Source organism: Staurois parvus, unplaced genomic scaffold (assembly GCF_062004578.1).
Source record: "Staurois parvus isolate SC_StPar_1 unplaced genomic scaffold, SC_StPar_1.0 ptg000104l, whole genome shotgun sequence".
Classification (NCBI taxonomy): Eukaryota; Metazoa; Chordata; class Amphibia; order Anura; family Ranidae; genus Staurois; species Staurois parvus.
Window position 1 is genome coordinate 9,584,807 of NW_028317900.1, and position 22,498 is coordinate 9,607,304.

Consider the following 22,498-nt stretch of genomic DNA (forward strand, 5'->3'; position numbering starts at 1 on the left):
TTGTGCAATCTCTTTTAGATTTACCAAAACTATATAATAGGAGAACACACATATCTATCCAATCACTCTGTATCCAGTCAGGCAGGCCCTTGTACTACATACTTGATGCTAGATTTAAAGGAGATTGTACAATCCAATGGTATAGTGCATGGTGAGCTTTAAAGACTTCCAGGGACACACTGTTTTCATACTACAGCTCTGCTCCACATAGGCTGTTGTGTGATCACTCGGCTCCTGCACACTCTGCCAAATGTATGATCTATGCAAGAAGAAGGTAAGGTACATAACAATGGGGCACACTGACAATGAGTGCATGTAACCGCAGAGGTGGGCGGGAGCAATCTCCTCGAGGGAGAGGATAGGCACAGGGTGTTTGTATATGTGGTCAGCTGCTGAAGTACTTCCTTAGTCTTCTAACAGTTTTCACGTCCCAAGAGAAGGATAGCAAGATGTAATGGAGGAGTTTTCTAAAAAAGAAGTGGGAGTCAGAGGTAAAGCCTGCTCTAGAATATAGGGATAGCTTTTTCTTTTCTGCAACAGAGGTACATTAATGGTATATTAGCACATAGGGAAGCTGGAAGTTAAAAAAACAAAAAGTTGATCTTAGCCTTTAAACACATCTTCCTCCACAAGCAAAATACCCCTCTTCAAGTAAAAACCTCCCTAAGCTAAATTCACCCACAGCAAAATTTCCCACTCCCTCTGTAAAATTCACTCACCAAACCTCAGATGCACCGACGCCTCACAAAGAGAAGTCCTTCTAGATCTCCTCTTGACTGCAATATATGACATGTCTGAGATGAGGAGGAGGCTAGGAATTTTTTCAACTTTGCAATACTTATTACCGCTTTAATCTGAAGTCCATGTGGCAGGGTCGCAATCTATTCATCATGTGGTAGCAATGGGTGGGTAGAATGAGATTGACCTGTTGCCGACCCTTCTTTAACTGCATTTACAGCAATTCATTTTTTTGCCATAAAAATATGATGCTAACATTAAGATATTGAAATGTTTTGAAATAAAAAGAAAGAACCTACTAATTTTTTTAATTTGCTACTCCTGTGCATCATTATATTGTCATTGAAGCACTTTATTTCATTGAAGCCTATTAGCTTGTTGGTACTTCAGACTTTTTACAGATTTCATAATAAAGTGTTAAATAGATAATCCTAGATGCCTATTAATGTTTGCATGAATTTGTGGAATGGTTGATTTTGAGCTTGAAATGCAGAACCTGTGGCCTTGTTACTGTTCTAAATGTGTTCTCCATTTGCTGATGTGATTTTGCTGTGTCGCTGTCACTAACGAATTGCATGTTTTTCTGTGGGACTTTCCAACCAGTTCCTATCTCTCCTGCAGAAGTATGATGCTGAACTCTTCAGAATGTGCATGCCCTGTCTCAGTGCAATAGCTGGAGCTCTGCCACCAGATTACGTTGATACCAGAATTAAAGCAACACCTGAGAAGCAGATGTCAGTGGATGCTGAAGGAAACTTTGATCCAAAACCCATTAATACTGCCAAGTAAGTTGCAACAGTCTTACATATAACTTCTCCAAAAGTGTGTAAGTGATATTGCTTTAACCACTTGCTCTCCAGAAGATTGACCCCCCCCCCCCCCCCTCCTGAGCAGGCCATTTTTTTCTATTCAGCACTGCGCTGTTTCAACTGGTAATTGCACGGTCATGCAACGCTACACCCAAACAAAATGTATGTCCTTTTTTTTACACAAATAGAGCTTTCTTTTGGTGTTTTCTTTTGTGATATAAAGAAGAAAAGACTGAAAATATTTAGTAAGATATTTTTTACTTTTGGTCATAAAAAATAGCCAATAAACTCAAAGTTAGCCATAAATTTAAGCCAAAATGTATTCTGCTACATGCATTTGGTAAAAAAGAATCCCAGTATGTGTATATTAATTGGTTTGTGTGAAAGTTATAGCGTCTACAAACTATGGTATATATACTGGAATTTACACAGCTTTTACTTTCTGACTGCCTATCACATTTCTTGAGATGCTGAAATGCCAGGACAGTACAAATGACCCCCTTTTGCAAAGTAGACACCCCAAGGAATTTGCGAAGAGGCATTTTGAGTCCATGGAAGATTTTATTTTTTTGCCACAAATTTTTGCAAAATTAAATTTTTTTTACACAAAGTTGTCACTTAAATTATATATTGCTCACGTATGCCATGGCTATATTTGGATTAACACCCTAAAACATTCTGCTACTTCTCCTGAGTATGAGGATATGACATGTTAGAGACTTTTTGGCAGTCTATCCGCATACAGGCCCCCAAAATCCAATGACCACTTTCAGGCTTTCAAAGGGCATAATTCCTCATATGAATTCCTCACTACCTATCACAGTTTCGGAGGCCAAGGATAGTACAAACCAAGTACAATGCCAAGATAGTATAAACACATCCCCCACGCCAAATGACCACTTTTTGGACAGTAGACAACCCAATTAATTTGATAAGAGGCATGGTGAGTATTTTTTTTAGTTACAGGATTTTGAAAAAGAAAAAATACATTTTCTTTCTTCATTTTCCAAAAACTTGTGGCAACAAATGAGATCTGCAAAATACTCACTATACCCCTTAGCAAATAACTTGAAGTGTCTACTTTCCGAGAAGGGATCATTTGGGGGGGGGGTGCCTCTACTATTCTGGCATTTCAGGGCCAATATTAGAAGCTTCTGCCACATATAACCACTTGAAGAACAAGCGTATTCTGACACTTTTTGTTTACGTGAATAAACATTTTTTTTTAAGCAATGGCCCTAGAGAATAAAATGGTGTGTGTTGCAATTTTTTATGTCACACAGTATTTGCATGCCGATTTTTCAAACACAAATTTTTTGGAAAAAATACACTTTTTTGAATCTTAATGCACAAAAACAATATATTGCCCAATTGTTTCATAAAGTATAAAAGATGATGTTACACCGAGTAAATAGATTCCAAACATGAAAGGCTTTAAAATTGTGCATGCTCGTGCAACGGCGACAAACTACATACATTTTTATAATTGATAGAAAACATTTTAAAAGCCTTTACAGGTTACCATTTTATATTTACACAGCAGGTCTAGTGCTAGAGTTACTGCCCTCGATCTGATGTCCGCGGTGATACCTCACATGCATGGTGTAGTCTCTGTTTACAAGGGGGGTGGGGGGGTCAGGGGTGATTTTTTAATTTTGATTTTGTTTCCTTTTGCACTGCCCTTTTCATTTTTTTAAAAATATCTTTTATTGTAATCACAGGGAATGTAAACATCACCTGTGATAGCAATAGGCAGTGACAGGTACTCTTTTCTGAGATATCTAAAATCTATTAGACTCTAGATCTCTCCTCTGCCCTTAAAGCATCTGATAACACCAAGATTGAAATGGAAATTATTAAATGCTCGTAGCTTCCAGTTTCTTAGACCATAGGGATAACTGGAGCCATTCTGATCTCTGATCAGCTCTATGGTAAGCCAGCAGAACTGTTGGCTGCATTCTCAGATTTCCCTGTGGGAAGGGAGAGCTGTGGAAGGCCGTGCAAAGCAGCGAGAGGATGGGACGTCCCTTCCCGCTGCTTGTAAAAATGATACCACAGCTAATTAGCCACCAGGATTGTTCTTACATGAAAGCCAACCACCAGCTGAATAAATCTATACCAGGATGATGCCTGTAGCTGCAGGCATCATCCCAGTATAACCATTCAAAGTCCAGTGACGTACCAGTACATTGCTGGTCCTTGTTGGGCATATACTGTATGTAACAGCAGAGAACATGAACATATAATGTTAGTGGACCAATATGACTGCAATTTATTATTTTATGCCCATGTTGAAGGTTAGGCCCAAAAAAGTTTTAAATTCAGAAACAGTGATAGGTTTGCTAATTGTCTGGCAAGAGCTGAATTTGAGTGGGCGGCGATGTATTGTCCGTATAAATTGCTTTGGCCCACAATCAATTGATACAAATCTTCCATAAAAAAAACAGTGGAGGAGCTAAACTAGTGCTGGCAGAAATGGGGCTGATCCTGCTAACACTGTGTTTTTGGAGACACTATATAAAGGAGGCATGATTAGCGAAATATAGCGTGAGTGCGATAGTGTGTGGGCTATCTAACGCTAGCTGACCCTGGCTGGGACCTTACAGACCCTGACGTTATCTGATGTTGCTAGTGACAGTAATACAGTGATCAATGAAACATTCTATATACTGACACTGTACTAATGACACTGGCTGGGTAATAGGGTGATCAAAGGGTTAAATGTGCTAATCTAATGTTGCATGTAAAATGTAGTACTTTTATTCACTGCGGTGTTCTTTCTTCTCTTCCTGAACTTATGGGGGGACAGCGGGAGGGCACAGGCACGTTTACACCCCAAAATAGAAAGAAACGTAAGGCTACTTCACTTTGCCCAGAGCACAATGCGGGCAGGCGGTCCACAAGTAGTTTAAAAAAAAATTTTTTTTTTTAATTCTTAATATGGTATTTCTTTTCTTTTATTTTTTTACACGTTGCTTTGCAGAAACAATAAATATTATTGCTCCTTCAATGCAAAGCCTGCTTTGAACTCTCATGAATGAGTTAAGTTCATTACAGTTCAAAATAACAGTGATCTGTGATTGGCTGGAGCTGGTCACATGGTACACGGTGTTGTGTTGGCCCCATGTACCATGTGAGAGCTGCTCGGGTGCAAAGCACCCCCTGTGTTAGTACAGCCAGAGCGACATACCCGTATAGCCTATAGCTGCCGCCCATCCAAAGTACATTGTGGGCGGGCGGTTGGCAAGCAGTTAATCCCCTCCCTACTGCCTTATTGTAAAAAACGGTGGAGAGGTGGGCATCTGTTTTTGAAGTGCCATTTATAAACTGTACTTCAGAAATCCTCCTTTGGGCATTCAGTGTGAATGTCATCCAATTGCTTAGACAGACATAGTATACATAATCGATCTTGATAACTCTGTACCTTGTGATTGTTGTGGCTGAGCAATCACAGTGAGCACAAATGTACCCAGTGTAGTAGTGTAGTGTTTACATTTGGGAGCCCTCCCCTTCCTCTTACAAAATATCTCCATCCTGTCCTGTATTGGACATATACAGTATATTAACCCATCCTTTCCTTTATCCTTAACATCTGCATATTAACCATTTCATCTATATTCCATTGTCTGTAACCTGTACCTTAACCCTTTCACTTCCTCCTGCCACTGTGTATGACCTATACCAAACTTAAAAAAATGGCCAGTTTACTCTCTCTCAAAATTTAGGTGGTGGGGGGGGGGGGGGGCAGATTGTAGCCAGTGGGAGTAGAAAATGCACCAGTGTCGTGGGAGTAGGCAATCTCAAGCCTGGTGGTCAGAGGGAGTAAAACAATTTCAAAACATCTGTGTTCAGTAGTGGGAGGAATGTGTCTCACCGTTGGTATTAGTTGGAAGAATAGTACCTGATCATTTATATCCCTGGAGAAAATGATGCCCTGTTGTTGGTGTCAATGGGAGGAATAGCGCCTCATCATTTGGTCAGTGGGAGGAATAGTGCCTCATTCCAGTTAGCGTAACAGAACCCCAGGGGTACAGGCAAGCAAAGGTTCGCAGTTTGGAGACCACTGACCTATACATTAATGTGTTTATTGTACCAAGCTCCATGTTTAACCACTTCAGTACCAACTTGTTTCATTATTTCCAAAAAATGCAGAAAAAATTAGATCTGGGTATGTCTGCTCTCCAAAAAGGGGTCATTTGTGGGTATTGGTACTGTCATGGCAATTTTGTTTGATATGTTTATAGGAGAAAATATTGGTAATTTGTCATTTATAAAAACAAATTATTTAGAAAAACAAATTAACAAAAAAGCTAATGATTATTAATTTCCACCAAAAGAAAGTGTTAGCAGTAAATATAATGCAGTGTTTCCACAATATTAGCATGACCAATATTAACATAAATAACATAAAACCAAATTGTGCAAAACTCATAAAAGTCCAAGTTACTGTAACTTGTCTAGTAAAGTCAAAGTATAACACCCGCAGGCTTCAACACTGTGCAGCAGTGATCTTCATGTGCAAGCCCATCACAATTAGAAGGCTTACCAAAGTGAAAAACAGAGATATATTGTAGCATCTGAAGACATCCTATTGGATGAAACATATTGGGTGGAGTCTGTTGTCCACCCTGACATCTATGACTCCTGGTAAGCAGCGGCTTCTATATAAGTATCTTTTTACCTGATTGTTTTTATACTTGCTTTTATGTCTTTACACAAATAAATGTTTGGAATATACTACACTATGAGAGCTTTCCCTTGCCTCTTATAATATATATTATATTGGGGATGCCTGATACGGATGAGAGGATTGGGGTGTCGTAGAAAGATCTGCTGGTGCTTATGCGATCTACTTGTTAGAAGCTATTCCTTCATTTGTGTCCTAGCTGTTAAAGAGGGGGAGATGTGGCCCCAGGCTAATACATGCTGAGTGCAATATACCTCCATATGTGAGATTCTTACTCTGGTAAGCCTTCTAATTGTCCGTAATAGGCTTGCACATGAAGATCACTGCTGTATGGTGTTTAAGCACACAGGTGTCATACTTGCACTTCACTAGACAAGTTATAGCGTCTACAAACTATGGTATAGATACTGCAATTTACGCCATTTTTTTGCTATACAGCGCTATGCTAGTTTAACGGACAATTGCGCGGTCATGCAATACGGTACATAAATTAAATTTATGTCCTTTTTTTAACACAAATAGAGCATTCTTTTAGTGGTATTTGATCACCTGTGCACTTTTTATTTTTGGCGCTATAACCAGAAAAAGTTTTGAAGAAAATAAAACATTTTTTAAAAAAACAATATTTTCTCATTTTGGTCATAAAAAATATCTAAAAAAACCCTAAAATTTCATCATAAATTTAGGCCGAAATGTATTCTGCTACATGTTTTTGGTTACAAAAATCCCAATAAGTGTATATTGATTGCTTTTTGTGAAAGTTATAGCTTCTACAAACTATGGTATAGATAATGGAATTTACACAGCTTTTACTTTCTGACTGCCCATCGCATTTCTTGAGGTGCTAAAATACCAGGATAGTACAAACACCCTCAAATGACCCCTTTTCGGAAATTAGACACCCTAAGCTATCTGCTGAGAGGCATATTGAGTCCATGGAAGATTTATTTTTTTCCCACAAGTTTTTGGAAAATGACAAAAACTTTTTTTTTTTTTTTACACGAAGTTGTCATTTAAATGATTTATTTCTCGCACAAGCCATGGGTATATGTGGAATTACACCCCAAAATACATTCTGCTACTTCTACTGAGTATGGGGATACCACATGTGTGAGACTTTTTGGGAGCCTAGCCACATACAGGAGCCTGAAATCTAATGACCACTTTGAAAGCCTGAAGGTGCGTAACATCCTCATTACACTTCCTCGCTACCTATCACAGTTTTGAAGGCCCTGACCTGCCAGGATAGCCCCAAACCCCCCCAAATGACCCCTTTCTGGAAAGTAGACACCCCAAGAAATTTAAAAAGAGGCATGGTGAGTATTTTGCAGATCTCATTTTTTCTCACAAGGTTTTGAAATATAAAAAAAGAATAGAAAAAATATGTTTTTGTTTTTTTTCTTCATATTCCAAAAACTTGTGGCAACAAATGAGATCTGCAAAATACTTACCGTGTTTTTTATCGAATTCCATGGGGCGTCTACTTTCCAAAAAGGGGTAATATTGACAAAAATGAATATAATATAAGGTACCGCGCTCTATTTAGGACTAATTGCTTACTCACTTATGGTGGTGACTATGTACTCTCTACAGTATAGTCATGAACAGTTTATATTGTGATGAATGAGATAGCATATCTCTAAAGTTAATAATACTAAAGAAAGTAATATATTAATTGTTGTGATATTATCCGTGAAAATCAGAAGAAATAAAATAAATATATTCACCTAATTGTGAAGAAATTCAAATTATGTGTACTAATTGAAATATACACTCGTTAATTATAAAAAATAATAAAAAAAATGAGACAAAAAAAATAAAGATAAAAAATGTATATTGAAAAATAAAAAATGTCTATATATATATATATATCATGATATATAATAAATAATGATGATGAAAATATAATGTGAATAAAAGTTCCAATAAAAAAACGATGAAGATGAAGCTACGAGTCCCTGTAGCGTAACGCATAGGGGAGGGGCAGAGATGTCACCAGTGATCCGACTACCCACACGGCGAGTATTGTCAGTGTTTTTTTTTTTAATAAAATCCAGCTCCCCTTGGCACCAATATATCATTATTGTAACTCAGTTGCAAAAATATACAAGCTCTTTTTGATCTGGAGAGCAAGGCCTTACCTTAGCCTTTGGTAACTTTCTTAGAAAGCTTTTTCAATTCCTGGAATGTAGGCAGAGGAGCCAGTAGGACCTGGAAGCAGATTACCAGCTGATCTCATTAGCACACACATCCTGCACCGACCTCATTAGTACACACCCTGCACCCATCAACTATTTTTCACAACATCCCCGGGATCTCTCCCCACGTGCATTTTCCTGGCTATCCCAGCGTCTCTACAGATGGGCTCAGGCCGAGTGATTGGATAGATGCTGTGTACTGCTATTATATAGTTTTGGTAAATCTAAAGGAGATCGTACAGAGATTGTACAATCAGATTGTATAGTGTATGGCCACCTTTATACACCTAAAATGACCTAGTTGCGCTTTCAGTGTAATTAATTGATAACAGCACACCAAACACAGAAACAAGCATACGTTTTGCTACATGAAAAAACATGTGACAAATGCAGCAAAACTTGCAGTACAAATGTGCATGCACCAAGATGTCCCATGTGCTACTTTGCCACTTGTAGGGCAGTCAATTGAAATCAACAGACTGCCCTATGTGTGTCACTGGAAAAAACGAGCGAAAAAACATGTGCTCCCTCTACTCTAGGTGTGAATGGGGCCTGAAAGTGAAAATGTTGCGTTTACACAGAACAATGTGGCTCCATTCACATCTGTGTGTTTCCAAATGCATGGATATCTGCACAGAAAATGCACGCTTTGCCATGCGTTTCAGAAACTTAAATTTCCTCTGGCTGAGGTAAGTGAGACAAAAGCACAATGAGATGGCTGGGCCAGAAATGGAATTGAAAAACGCTTCTATTTATTATGAAAAATGAAATTCTACCTGAAAAAAGGTGAACTTATCCTTTAAATATGTGCAGAACAGGAGTGCAGAGGGCTGACAGTGGGCAATATGTGTTGAGAGAGGTGCAGAGGGTATGAGGGTATCTAGGATTTTCAGAAGAAGAGTGCTGAGGGTACAACAGTAAGCATTATGTGCAGGCAAAAGGTGTGGAGGTTATAATATTGTTCAGTATACAGAGAGGAGTTCAGAGGGTGTGGTGGCAGATAGTATTTGCAGAACAGAAGTGCAAATTATATGACATCGGGTAGTATATGCAGGAAGGAAGTGCAGAGGGTATGATGATTGGTAGTATGTTCAGGAGATGAGTGTGGGAGATATGCCAGCAAGCAGTGGACACAAGAGAAAGTTACTAAGAGTATAAGGGCATTCACTATGTACATAAGAGGAGTGCAGAAGTTATGACAGTGGGTAGTATGTTCAGGAGAATACAAGAGAAGAAGAGCACAGACTGCACCTCTTCCACACTCTCTCCTCTCTGCCGGACTTTTCAATTTAGTTCCCTGTTGCAAGTTGCCTCCCTGGCTGGTATGTGCAGGTGAAGATTGTGCTGGGTATGACGGCACCCAGTAAAATCAGGAGAGCAGCTGTGAAGATAAGTGAGAAGGGACTGTTGCAGGAAAGGAGTGCAGAGTAGAACAGTAGCCAGTGTGTACAGGAGAGAAGTGTGGAAGGTACTGTATGAATGTGGCCAATATGTGCAGGAGAGGAATCTAGAGGGTATAGTGATGGGTGATATATGCAGGAGATGGATATAGACAAAGCATGCATAATGTGCAGACAGGCATTGCAAGACATAGCAGGGAAAGACATAAAACATACGAGAGGACAGGTTAGGATTAGAAAATTTTTCATTACCCGGAACGTTTTTATACTGTTGTGGAAGTTTCTTATAGAGGCAAATTTAAGATTGCTCTGTCTGTGTCCATCAAATACATATCTGGGACAGGGATACTTGGATCTGCAGCTAAGCTAGCCCAGAGGATTAGCACACTTATAGAAGAGCTCAGAAGTGCACATGGTGAATTACTTGCAAGTTCTCTGTGTGCATAGGATTTTACTGATCTCCCTCCATTTGGCACCCTGACAGCAGTGGCTGAACTGTGGGTCTTACTCTTTTGGGAGCTCAGGACTTCCACCTCTGCAGTTTGGACATTACTCTCTTGCTGGTCAGTGCACTATAGGGTCTCTCTCGCCAGCAAGGAAGCAGCGCTATATGAGCACCGCTAAGTTGTTACTTTGCTTCCTTAGCAATCCTGTTGCTGACAATTTTCCACTAGTGACAGGATGTCAAGTGTGACATGTGCTTTATATGGTTTGTTTTTGGCTCCTACTGTATATATTCATTTCAGATGTGCACAATATGAGACTAAAATGTTATTCTCTCTTGTACTGTGTATCGCAATTCACATAACTATATCTATATTTTTTCACCTCTGGGATCTGTCTGACTGATAATCTGGAAGACATAGTGAAATGTAATAATGCTAGGTTAATGCTAAATTCAAGAGGAGATTGGAATCATGCTGAAGCAGCTTTTTCATTTCCGATTTACAAACATTTTTTTTTTTGTATGTTTTTGTTTTACAGCCTCACATTACCTGAGAAGCTGGAATATATTGTCAATAAATACTCAGAGCACTCCCATGATAAATGGGCCTATGACAAGGTACAGAATATGTGATGTTCACAATATGCTTATCTAAAATATTAGCATACACAGCGTTCTTAAAAAAAGAAAGTAAATTGCGCCATAAGAGTACAATATCAGTAAACTTGGTTCACAACAAATATTTATGCACAAATATGTATGTAGATATTTTATCAGAACGGAATATTGAGCATTATGTCCTGTTCCTTTGGGAATTCAGAATTTTTCTGCTGCACACGCTGTCTTGCTGTTAGCAGTTTCATTGTTAGGCACCACAGGCTACTTTTCAGCCTTAAATGGCTGTGAGCAAAGAACATTTTTATTTTTATTTTGGAAAATAAATGAATCAAAAGGAAGACATAATGAATTGTATTGTCAGTCGGAACTGTTATTTTGGGCTGTAGTACTTTCTTTTAAACACATCACAAAAAATAAAAAAATAGCTAAAAACTTTGAACATACATGTTCATTTCTCTTGAGCATGAAAGGAAGGACCTAGAAGGGTGCATAAAATAACTAAAACAATTAATCTTTTACATTCAAGGCACTCTATCTTTCTATGGAAAACAACATGACTCCCTAGGAAGGGATGTAAACATGTTAGTATTCTATATTACTATGCATAACATAATGCCTTGATGTGTTCTGCAAAATATTGGTAAATAAACAATAGTACGAATTGCGGTGTACAAAAGATTTGAAGAATTCCATTATATTTTTTAATTTGTGGAGGTGTCGAATAGGAGCTGTGTGGACAGTTGTATTGGGCCCGCAGCTCCCCAAACAGCATGGTCTTTTTTTTTCACCTTAGACCAGGAGCAATATGGCACAGGGCTGCTGTGATACTTTGAAACAGTTTGTTGCAGCCATGTCAGAAATTAAGGCATTCATATTTTTTAGTAATAACCCCCCTCACCACTCACCTAGTGGGCTTTGCCACATGAACAAAAAAACAAGTAAAAGAAAAATAATTCCTGAGGAAAACAAAAAAAAAGGGGGTTCCCCAGAATAAAACAGTTCATACAGTAACAATAATTGTGGCTGGGTTTAATCGAAAACTGCTTTATCAAGTACAAAAAGAATTCACTTACAAAACTTTATTTATATATCATAAATTAATCATCAAATCTAACGAGAGTGGATACATGACAAACAAACAACACACAGTATACAATAACTAAAATTGTTCAGAAGCCAAGTATGAAAAACATACAGTTACACCATGACAATACAGCCATTAAATATCATCATACTAATAGTATCAAGGTAATAACTCTGGTGTTTAAGTCCCTTGGAAGCTTGAGCTTAGATTTGGGCCGTGATTGGGCATTTGAGATGCAAAATAAACAAATAAACTTACTGTTTGGCCATATTACCCTAAAAAAAGTTTGGTATAGTCCCATAGAAAAATCTAAAAGTATAAATCCCAAGGGCCATTCATTGGGAGTATAAATGTAGCAACTGTGCCATAAATTTGTAGATCAATGATGATAGCGACACTATCCCAATGGGGTTCAGTGCTAGAGGATAATGCTGATAATAAAACCCAATGGGATGGATGAAGCCAACTGTTTCCTTAAGATGAAAAAATCTTCAGAAATAACTCCATGCATCAACTAAATCTAGCAGCAGATTGGTAAATCTAACAATGTCCCACTATGCAAAAGTTAGGAAATTAAGCAGGCTAATGGGGCTGTCATACAGCAGGTGAGTAGCGTCAAGCAGAATAGGAGGAGACATATAAAGCATAAAGTATGGACTTGCAGTACGAATGGTTAATTAGCACTGACTGTGTAAGCAATAGTTTAGTCCAGCAATAGGATGATGGTTGACAAGCAATGGATTAGTCCAATGATAGAATAATGTTTAAGCTAGGGTAAATGCAGATATAGCAAATTAGTCCTGAATGTCCATACTCAATCCATCTTGTCATTACATGCACATCATCCATGTGTTAATCTCCTCCTCACAAAGTACAATTCACATATAGCGGCTTCATCATCATGTCCCAGTACAACACGTGTACATTCTTGTTATTGCAGTGCGGAGACATACTTTACCTCTGCCCATGCACTGCAAACAAAGTGATCATGTTACTGCAAGCTAGACAATCACACTCTGTCACTCCTTCGGTTGTTGGAATCGGCCACTTCCTGGGCATAGTGCTCTGTCATTGTTGCACCGGCTTCCCAAGCTGGAACATTCAGTGGCAACACCATCTTGAGCATATTGTTGTGCTACAGACAGGCACGCTACAGTTCCAGTTTGTGACTTGGGTCTTTGCACCAGCCTTTAATGGTTTATACTGAAATCTCAGTCATGGGACAAAGGGCAGCCTCAGCCCTTCTGGTCAACAGCAACAGTATCTGCACTGATCAAGGTTGTGAGTACTCCACAGGAGATCCCCACACCCTCATGGCAGACATAAGACAGAAGGGAAATGGGAGGCTGGTGAAGTGTCCTAGGGGCAGACACAGTCCAAGGAACATGGTCGTCGCGGGAGAACAGACTTCCCTTCAACATTCTTGAACTAAAAGCCATTCACCCATTCACCCTTGTACATGGGGTTTCTATCTCCTGTGCATGAAATCCTGAGGTGTTTTAGCGTACCCGGGAAGCATTGCTCCACTGTCTGCAGACTGTCAAAGTCTATGGCCGGCTGTTATATGCTGAGCCTAGACAGGGCTGAACACTGTACCAAGTGGTACAGTGGTTCTGTGTGGCATTTGTCCATAAACTCAAGTACCACGTGGTACATTCAATAGCACCACAGTCAGTTTGTTCACCTGTCTTCGCCTTGTTTGGTCCTGTGGGCTCTACAGAAGCCACCTTTTTTTTTATCCAATTCAGGATATTCCCTTGACCAACCTTTCTCATAGGATATTTTTTCTTGTAGCCATCATGTCAGTGAGGCAGGTCGCAGAACTTGGTGTCCTAACATGTAAGGAACCCTGCCCTGTTCATAAATACAAATTAGTTTCGAGGCCGCAGGCCTCACTTCTTCCTAATGTTGTTTCCTTTTTCCGTATTAATCACAACATCATTTTGCCTTCTGTTTGTCCTAATCCAAAGTAGATCTATCTACCTTGTTTAGATATAGTATGCACAATGCAGACTTTATCCTTTAAACACTGATTCCATCTGAACCTCAGATTCTTTGTTTGTCCTGCCTCTGGGCTCTCTCAGGGGCTGTCCTGCCTCTGGCTCCACTGTAACTAGGGGGATTAGGCAGGTTATTGCTAGGGTTTACTGCTTGAAAGGAAGGAGCACTCCTTTCCCTATTAAGGCTCACTTGATGTGTTAAGTCAGTTTCTCACCAAAAGCCAAGAGTCCTTTTGTCAGATTTGTAAGGCTACCACTTGGTCTTCTATTCATACGTTTGTGAAGTTTAAAGAGGTGGATGATCAGGCTCCAACTGACTCCAGTTTCAGCTGTTGGATGCTTTAAACCGCTTGTTGAGGTGAGAACCTGATTCTATTTGTTTTTCTATCTTTCCCACCCCTCAGTTGTATTACCCCATGGTCAAGATTTAATGGAACCTGTGTTCTGTTCTGTACAATTTGCACACTGTATAGAAAAAAGGAGTTTTGACTTTCCTGAAAGGTTGTTTTCCTGGAGTACAGTACACAATACAGGGCATCCTCCCCTCTTTCTTGGCATTTTGCTCTGATTTCTTGATAAAAAAACTGAGGTTTGCTTAGAGCTTTATGAGCTGTCATAACAACTATTTTTGCCAGTGTCCTCACCTAAAGTTGGCAATTTTAAGGGAGCCTAAGTCTTGTACTGTACTCCATAGGATGAGTTTTACAGATAAGTCAAAAGTCCTTATTTTGATATAATGTTTGCCCTATCTGTATTTCTGAAACATGTAGTTGATCATTTTTATTTTTTGTCTTTCTTTAGCTACACAGTGGATGGAAGTATGGAACTACTCTTGACGAAAATACAAAAACCCACCCTCTGCTGAGACCTTTTAAGACACTAACTGAAAAGGTAAAAAAGTAGGGATCCTCTTTAGTTAATAGTGGCTGGTTTCGGTTTTTATGGTTTTGGTAGCATAAACTCACCACATGCTACTTTAATCATGAGTAATCCTCTTTTTCTGCATTCTTAATATTTATCACCTAATTGTAAACTGCAACTATAAAGGTTATAAACTATAAAGGGGCATATATATGTGTAAATATACAGTATGTGAAAGTATGTCTTCATATGATGTGCTTTCACATGTCTTCTGTGTTTGCAGTGTATACTGTATATAAGTTCCTCTTCTGTGTCTACAGCATATACTGTATAAGATTTCCTTTTTTGCTTGTTACTTCCATGTTACTTCTTCACTGTGCAAATAAGTTTGTGTAAAATGGTGCTCCTTAATTTTCTTTCCAGTCTTATATTGCATTCTTCCTAAAAATGCCCTGTTCAATGCAAAATCTGCTGGCAATCAATTTATGAAAAATCTTAGTTATAATGTACAATTTAGAGTAATCTTTAGATCACTTAAAGTGGGGTAAACCCAAAACCAAGAATGTAATATACTGCAGCGTATCAATAATTTAAGCCAAATTGAGGCCAAGTTCCAGCTAATGCTTTATAAGCAGTAACAGATTTTTTTTCCCCTTTGCAATAAAGGTTTTTCATAAATGAAAAAAGCTAAACATTGTAAGCACCCCTTACTGTGTTATATGGTTTGCCTAATCCCTGTAACTTACACATGCAAGAGAGCTTTTCAAAGACAATAGACTTACTGGCTCCCTAACAACCAGTGATTTGTTCCATTGTTCCAATGAGTCATTACTGCTGTCAACAAAAGAGCTGGTCCCCCCCCTCCAAATCCATGCCAGACCCTTATCTGAGCATGCAGGCCAGGAAAGGAAGGTACAGCCATGTGCTGTTCTCCTGCTGAACCATACTAGGCCACATGACCACAACATAGGGGTGTGCTTTGCCAGGGGGACCCCCTGGCTTAGCACCATATACCCATGTTAATGAGGACCAGGGGGCTCTTCCCCACAACCCTGGCCGGTGGTTTGTGGGGGTTCGGAGGGGTGACCTATTGGAATCTGGAAGCCCTCTTTAACAAGTATACTTGTACATAGTACCCCTTCCCAGTCACAAAAAATTGACTAGTGTAAAGAAACACTCAACACAGTCTACACAAGTCCTTTATTAAAAAAAAAAAAACATTCCCCAATGTAGATCCATCGTCAGTCACGTCATCCAGCAATGTAGGATAAAGTCCATTATGATGAATGATGGGTGCTGACCCCCATGAATAAAAAAATGCAGACCACAAACCAGACTGCTCCCACCGTTTGCAGACACAAAATACCATTGTCAGTTCTCCTGGCATTAAATATCATGTGGTAATGTTACCAGGTGACTCTGCCCCCTTCTGGTGTCCTTGGCCATGTTCAACATCATTAGGGTGAGGGGTCAGCAGGTAACATTACCGGATGGCCTTGCCCCCTTGTTTACTTCAGCAGCAGGAAAACTGGCAATGCCATTCAGCGTCAGCAAGCAACAGGAACGGTCAGGTTCAGTGGGTGGCGTTTTTTTTTCCATGCAGGTCAGCAGCTGACGTACATCAGGATTGACGTTGACCTACATTGCTGGACGACGTAATTGATGATGGATCTACATCGGGAGGCATTTTTTTTAATAAAGGACTTGTCAAAAACCGTTTTGTGTGTTTATTTAAGGTTCTTTTTTTTTTTTGTGAATGAGTTGGGGTCCTATGTTCTGTACCACCGGGCCAGAGTTGTGGGGAAGAGGCCCTTGTCCTCATCAACATGGGGACAAAATGGTTTGTGAGGGGGAGTCCCTTCCCCCAAAGCACCCCCCATGTTGAGGGCATGTGGCCTGGAATGGTTCGAGGGGAGGGGCGCACACTCGTCTCCCATTTCCTGGCCTGCGGGACTGTATGCTCCAGATAAGGGCCTGGAATGGATTGGGGGAGAACTCAAGCCATTTTCTTCTGAATTTCAGCTCTTTTGTTTACATTCTTTTGTCAGCAGGGATGACTCATCATTGTTAGGAAGCCAGCAAGTGTCGGCTTCTCAATAACTTATTCCTGTCTTTTAAAAGGAACAAGAATAGAGACTTGTTTTGTTTTTCAAATTGAACCTGAATGGGCATAGATGTAAACGTATGATCATCTGTTTACATCCGTTGGCCCATAGGAATGCATAGCTGTCCATTTTTCAATTGTCAACTGAAGGATGAAGGCATTATTTTTAATGTTTACATTTGGCTGGAGCTATGTTAATCAAAACAAGTATTGAAAAGTAAGAGCTGTCATGGATGGGGTACACTAAGCTATTGCGTTAGTATTGCATGTTGTTCCTTTTGCCTATCAATTTTACAACTAAAATTTTGCTTTTGAATACTAGACTGGTCAGTTTGAATAAGAGCAGTTGCATAAATTCAATTTGTAGTGAAATACTGAGGTCAATAACTTGTTTGCCTTGTATAATTTTGGTGATTTGGAGCAGACGAAATTGTAATTTCTGAATGTCTGAGTACTGGTTTAGGAATATATGACACTGACCAGAATTTTAAATTGCGTTTACTCAGAAGCTGTTGTTAATGTTAACCATTATGCGTAAGACTCCATTTCAGCTTCTGTCGAAAATCCTTTAGGGAAGAGGATGCTTCAGGCTACAGATTCTGTAAGGAAAATACCTTGGTGTGTAGGTTTGACAGTGATGTAGTTTGACAGGTCTTTATATGCAGGAAAAGGAAAGCATCCATAGTGCCCGTCAGCATTTTACACAAAGCAGAACTCATGCAAGTGTTTCAGGTATAAAGTCATGAGCAATATTCTTTCTGAGCAAGTTGAAATCAACATCAATGTGTTTGTAGTACATACTTTGTTTTATTTATATTTGTTTTGTAGCGCTCACCCCTGAAGGGGCTGCTGGCAACAGACAGGTTCTTACTAAGTAGTACAGAGGCCACTGGTCACCCAAGCATAGCAACAATTAAAGTCCGGGGAGTGTCTTTTTAGGATTTACTGTTTAAGAAATATAACAGGAGAGGGGTTTATGGTCACGGGATACTCCAGCTGATCAGCAGCAGTAACAAAAGTACTAACTTCTCTCAAAACTTTCAATCTCAGGTTCTCTGGAGGTAGCTGGGGATGTCAGAATATCTAAGGCCCCACAGCTATTGACCACAGGGTAGTCTCTATCAACTGGTTCTCCCTCTCCTCTATACAATAGTCAGTCCCCAGTGTCCTAACAGCTGTGTGACACCCAGCCTCCTCAGGTGGATCCTCATCAAGGAAGACAACAAAGTTCTCCCCCAGACCTGGACTCCGAAACAGTGTCCTTCAGTAGGTATCCCCTTTTTAGCTGTCCTTCTTGGTCCCTTAGCACTGCAAATGCTAATGCCCCGAATGGTGGTCTCTTATCTTTGCAAACCTTTCTCCTAGGGACCACAGCCCCAGGAGTACTGGAACCCTTCTTGATGAGGAAAGAACCCTCTACTCAGGGTCCTGCACATTTATCACTTCCCCAGCTACCTTCTGGATGCTGCCTTCCAGCGATTGGCCAATACATGATAAATATTAAGCTGATCATTTGAATCTCCCTCCTTATGCTCTAGAAGCTTCTTTTAGAAGCAGATGGAGCAAACTCTCAGCCTAGAAATCCTGAGCAGGCCAAACAATCAACCACCACTCCACTCACTACAGTGAAGCCAAAAAATTAATTTTCCTAACAGCCTAACTGGGAACAACCACTTCACTTACTATATGCAAGCCAAAAACTAAATTTATCTAACAGCCTAACTGGGAGGACACCAAGTTTTTATATCAGGAGAAGATCTCACAATTAGCAAAAGATAGTTCTGTGCAGCAAAGAATCTGTTATCCAATGTCAGTTTCCCATTAGATAAAATATTAGAAAAAATTAATGTAAACGCATTGACAATACCCAATCAGACTGATTACTCTAGCTCTACTGATTCACATGAGTGGAAGTGTGCTTTGCTCACAACATAGGAAATTTCAGTGGTAAAAACGCATTTACCCTTAGTAAACAGTTATGAAGTACCAGGTTAACAACTACTAATGTTCTGCAATAAGGATCTTTTCAACTGAGAGGTTCTAATCACCTTTAACATGTTTTTATGGTCAAAATTTTAAATCACATATTCATTCCACATTGCAGTCAGAACAAACACCACTGCCTGTAGGCAGCAGGGTACCATGGGATATGTAGTCCTTGGAAATCAAAAGTAAAATTAAGTAAAGAAACAATCACAAAGCAAATCACCATGGTGAAGTATGGAACGGGAGCATCAGGGTTTGGGGCTGTTTTGCTGTCTCCAGGATTGAACAGCTTTAGATGTTACAGAACAAATAATTAAAAAATGTCAATAATTTTTCTATGAAGAATGTTGGTGTAGCACGCCAGCATCTGATGCGTAACATAAGATGAATAATGGTATAAGGCAATAAACCCAAACCAAAATAAACAAACTGTTAATACCTCCAGGCTACTTGCACACTAGGCATTAAAGGTTGCAAACTTCAGACATAAAATATGAACAAAGCATATCCATCTATAGTGTGTATCTATAGTGTATACAATTTAGAAAATTAAATATCATTTATGTCTGCTGCTTTGTTCCTCTGCTATCAGCATGAATTATTTCTGACAAGTCTTCTTGACACCAAGAGAAAAATGGTGACGTGGAAGAATCTCCAGCAGAGTGACAATCTGAGCTCTGTTCCTGTGAGCTGTGTGGAGGTGGGGGGGTGTCTCTTTACCCCAATCAGCTCTCAGAACTCTCCCCAGTGAGCTCTGAAGAGTGTGACTTCAGCTCCCTACCCCCTTTTTTCTGAACTCTTAGACAAGCTTTATAAGTTCAGCACTTTGAACTGTAGAGAAGAGAAGACTGCTAATAGACATGTACAACTTATGTAGGCAGATTTGTTATAACCACTTTAAGTCTGTGTGCATCCATTTCTAGTGTTTTAGTGTGTACTGTTGCCTCTGCCTCTAATAAAAAAAGCCACAATAAAAAAGGTCAGGATTGGAGGTACATGGGCTAAAGGTTTAGTGTGCAAGTAGCCTTCCCATGTTACCCATGTTCTTTATGTAAAGAGGGATGTTCCTGCAACAAATCCTGAAAATATTTATGCATTAAAGCAAGTTTGCAAGCTGTAATATTCTAACATTCTTCTTATCTCTTGTGCAAGTCTGCAGCTACAGGTATTGTGAGTAGAGTATATTGCTGTATATAGCAGTAACTGCATATAAGAGTTCAAAACACAGACATAAGAAGGAGGCGCTCCAGCCTAGTGCATTACTGTAGGACAATTAATGATTAGAACAAGTCTTTCAATATACTCACAAATGACCTATAAGCATATCAATGTCAATTACACCATCAAAGTAAGTCCAACAAAGGAAGCATCTTACATGTTTCAAGGGTGATGCCCTCTTCCTCAGAGGGCAGAGGGCATCACCATATGATATGTTTATACATCATTGTCATTTGTGAGTATATTGTAAGATTTGTTTTAATCATTAAAGGGTCCTACAGTAGTGCACTAGGCTGGTGCGCTTCCTTCTTATGCTTATGTTTTAGAATTGGATTTCCCTGATTTAAAGAGGGCAGTGAGGCTACAGTGCTTACGGTGGTGATCGATAGTGGATTACGCTGACAAGTTTGAAGATTTGCCCACTTTGAGCCCCAGGAGGAGTTTATGGTTTGGAGGGCCCTTTCACCTGTAGTGCAGACTTCGACTGACTTTTATGGTTTGCATATACATGGGTTCAAAACTTTATCCAGCCTGCATGGTGAATGTTTAAATGATGTCTTTGATAAAGCCATCAATGTTTACAATTCTTTATGTGGTATTAAAAAGATTATGCTATTACTAAGATTTAGTTTAAGAACAGTTCATATATTTGGTAAAAATAACTGACCGCCTTCTCTTACTACCCAAAAATAAATTGTTATGATCAAAATAAATAATTTTAATATTTGTTAACTAACCCCATAGATGTGCAGGGCCACTTATGAATAAAAACAGTGTTAATCATAAAACAACCGTGTTATATGCCAATAACTATATACAGTGCATCCAGAAAGTATTCACAGCACTTAACTTTTGCCACATTTTGTTATGTTACAGCCTTATTCCAAAATGGATTGAAATTAATCTTTCCTCAACATTCTACAAATAATACCCCATAATGACAACGTCAAAGAAGTTTGTTTTGAAATCTTTGAAATTTATTAAAAATAAAAAATACACATGTACATAAGTATTCACAGCCTTTCCCATGACACTCAGAATTGCGCTCTGGTGCATCCTGTTCCCATTGATCATCCTTGAGATGTTTCCACAACTTGATTGGAGTCCACCTGTGGGAAATTCAGTTGATTGGACATAATTAGAAAAGGCATAAACCTGTCTATATAAGGTCCCACAGTTAACAGTGCATGTCAAAGCACAAACCAAGCCATGAAGTCCAAGGAATTGTCCATGGACCTCCAAGACAGGATTGTGTCAAGGCACAGATCTGGGGAAAGGTACAGAAAATTTTCTGCACTATTGAAGGTTCCAATGAGCACAGTGGCCTCCATCATCCGTAAATGGAAGAAGTTTGGAACCACCAGTAATCTTCCTAGAGTGGGCAGCCCGGCCAAAATGAGCGATCGAGGGAGAAGGGCCTTAGCCAGGGAGGTAACCAAGCACTCGATGGTCACTCTGAAAGAGCTCCAGTGTTTCTCTGTGGAGAGAGGAGAACCTTCCAGAAGAACAACCATATCTGCAGCACTCCACCAATGAGGCCTGTATGGTAGAGTGGCCAGACGAAAGCTACTCCTCAGTAAAATGTAAATGGCAGCCCGCCTGGAGTTTGCCAAAAGGCACCTGAGGGACTCTCAGACCATGAGAGACAAAACTCTCTGGTTTGATGAAACAAAGACTGAACTCTTTGGACTGAATGCCAAGCGTCATGTCTGAAGGAAACCAGGCACCGCTCACCACCTGGCCAATACCATCCCTATAGCGAAGCATGGTGGTCACAGCATCATGCTGTGGGGATGTTTTTCAGCGGTAGGAGCTGGGAGACTAGTCAGGATCGAAGGAAAGATGAATGCAGCAATGTACAGAGACATCCTTGATGAAAACCTGTTCCAGAGCACTCTGGACCTTGGACTGGGGCAATGGTTCATCTTTCAACAGACCAACGACCCTAAGCATAACAAAGAGAGGCTACGGGACAACTCTGTGAATCTGGAGAGATCTGAAAATAGCTGTGCACCGACACTCCCCATCCAACCTGATGGATCTTGAGAGGTACTGCAAAGAAGAATGGGAGAAATTGCCCAAAAATAGGTGTGCCAAGCTTGTAGCATCGTACTCAAAATGACTTGAGGCTGTAATTGGTGTTAAAGGTGCTTCAACAAAATATTGAGCAAAGGCTGTGAATACTTATGTACATGTGTTTTTTTGTTTTCATTTTTAATAAATTGCAGAGATTTCAAAACGAACTTCTTTCACATTGTCATTATGGGGTATTGTTTGTAGAATGTTGAGGAATAAAATGAATTTAATTGAATTTCAACACAGAAAAAATAATGTATGAGAAAGTTATCTT

At 39.6% G+C, this 22,498-nt stretch overlaps 1 protein-coding gene across 8 annotated transcripts in view; it reads left to right on the forward strand.

Annotated features, from left to right (window-relative positions):
• The window catches only part of RYR3 (ryanodine receptor 3), a 954,561-nt gene that overhangs the window by 546,069 nt on the left and 385,994 nt on the right, over nucleotides 1-22,498 (forward strand). For 4 of the 8 annotated variants that reach the window (XM_089671311.1, XM_089671312.1, XM_089671313.1 and 1 more), the window contains 3 exons: nucleotides 1,342-1,523; nucleotides 10,817-10,895; nucleotides 14,781-14,870. In XM_089671311.1, the coding sequence (XP_089527437.1) occupies nucleotides 1,342-1,523; nucleotides 10,817-10,895; nucleotides 14,781-14,870 (351 nt within the window). The remainder of the gene's footprint in view (nucleotides 1-1,341; nucleotides 1,524-10,816; nucleotides 10,896-14,780; nucleotides 14,871-22,498) is intronic. The other 4 variants (XM_089671314.1, XM_089671315.1, XM_089671317.1 and 1 more) reach the window with 1 other exon arrangement.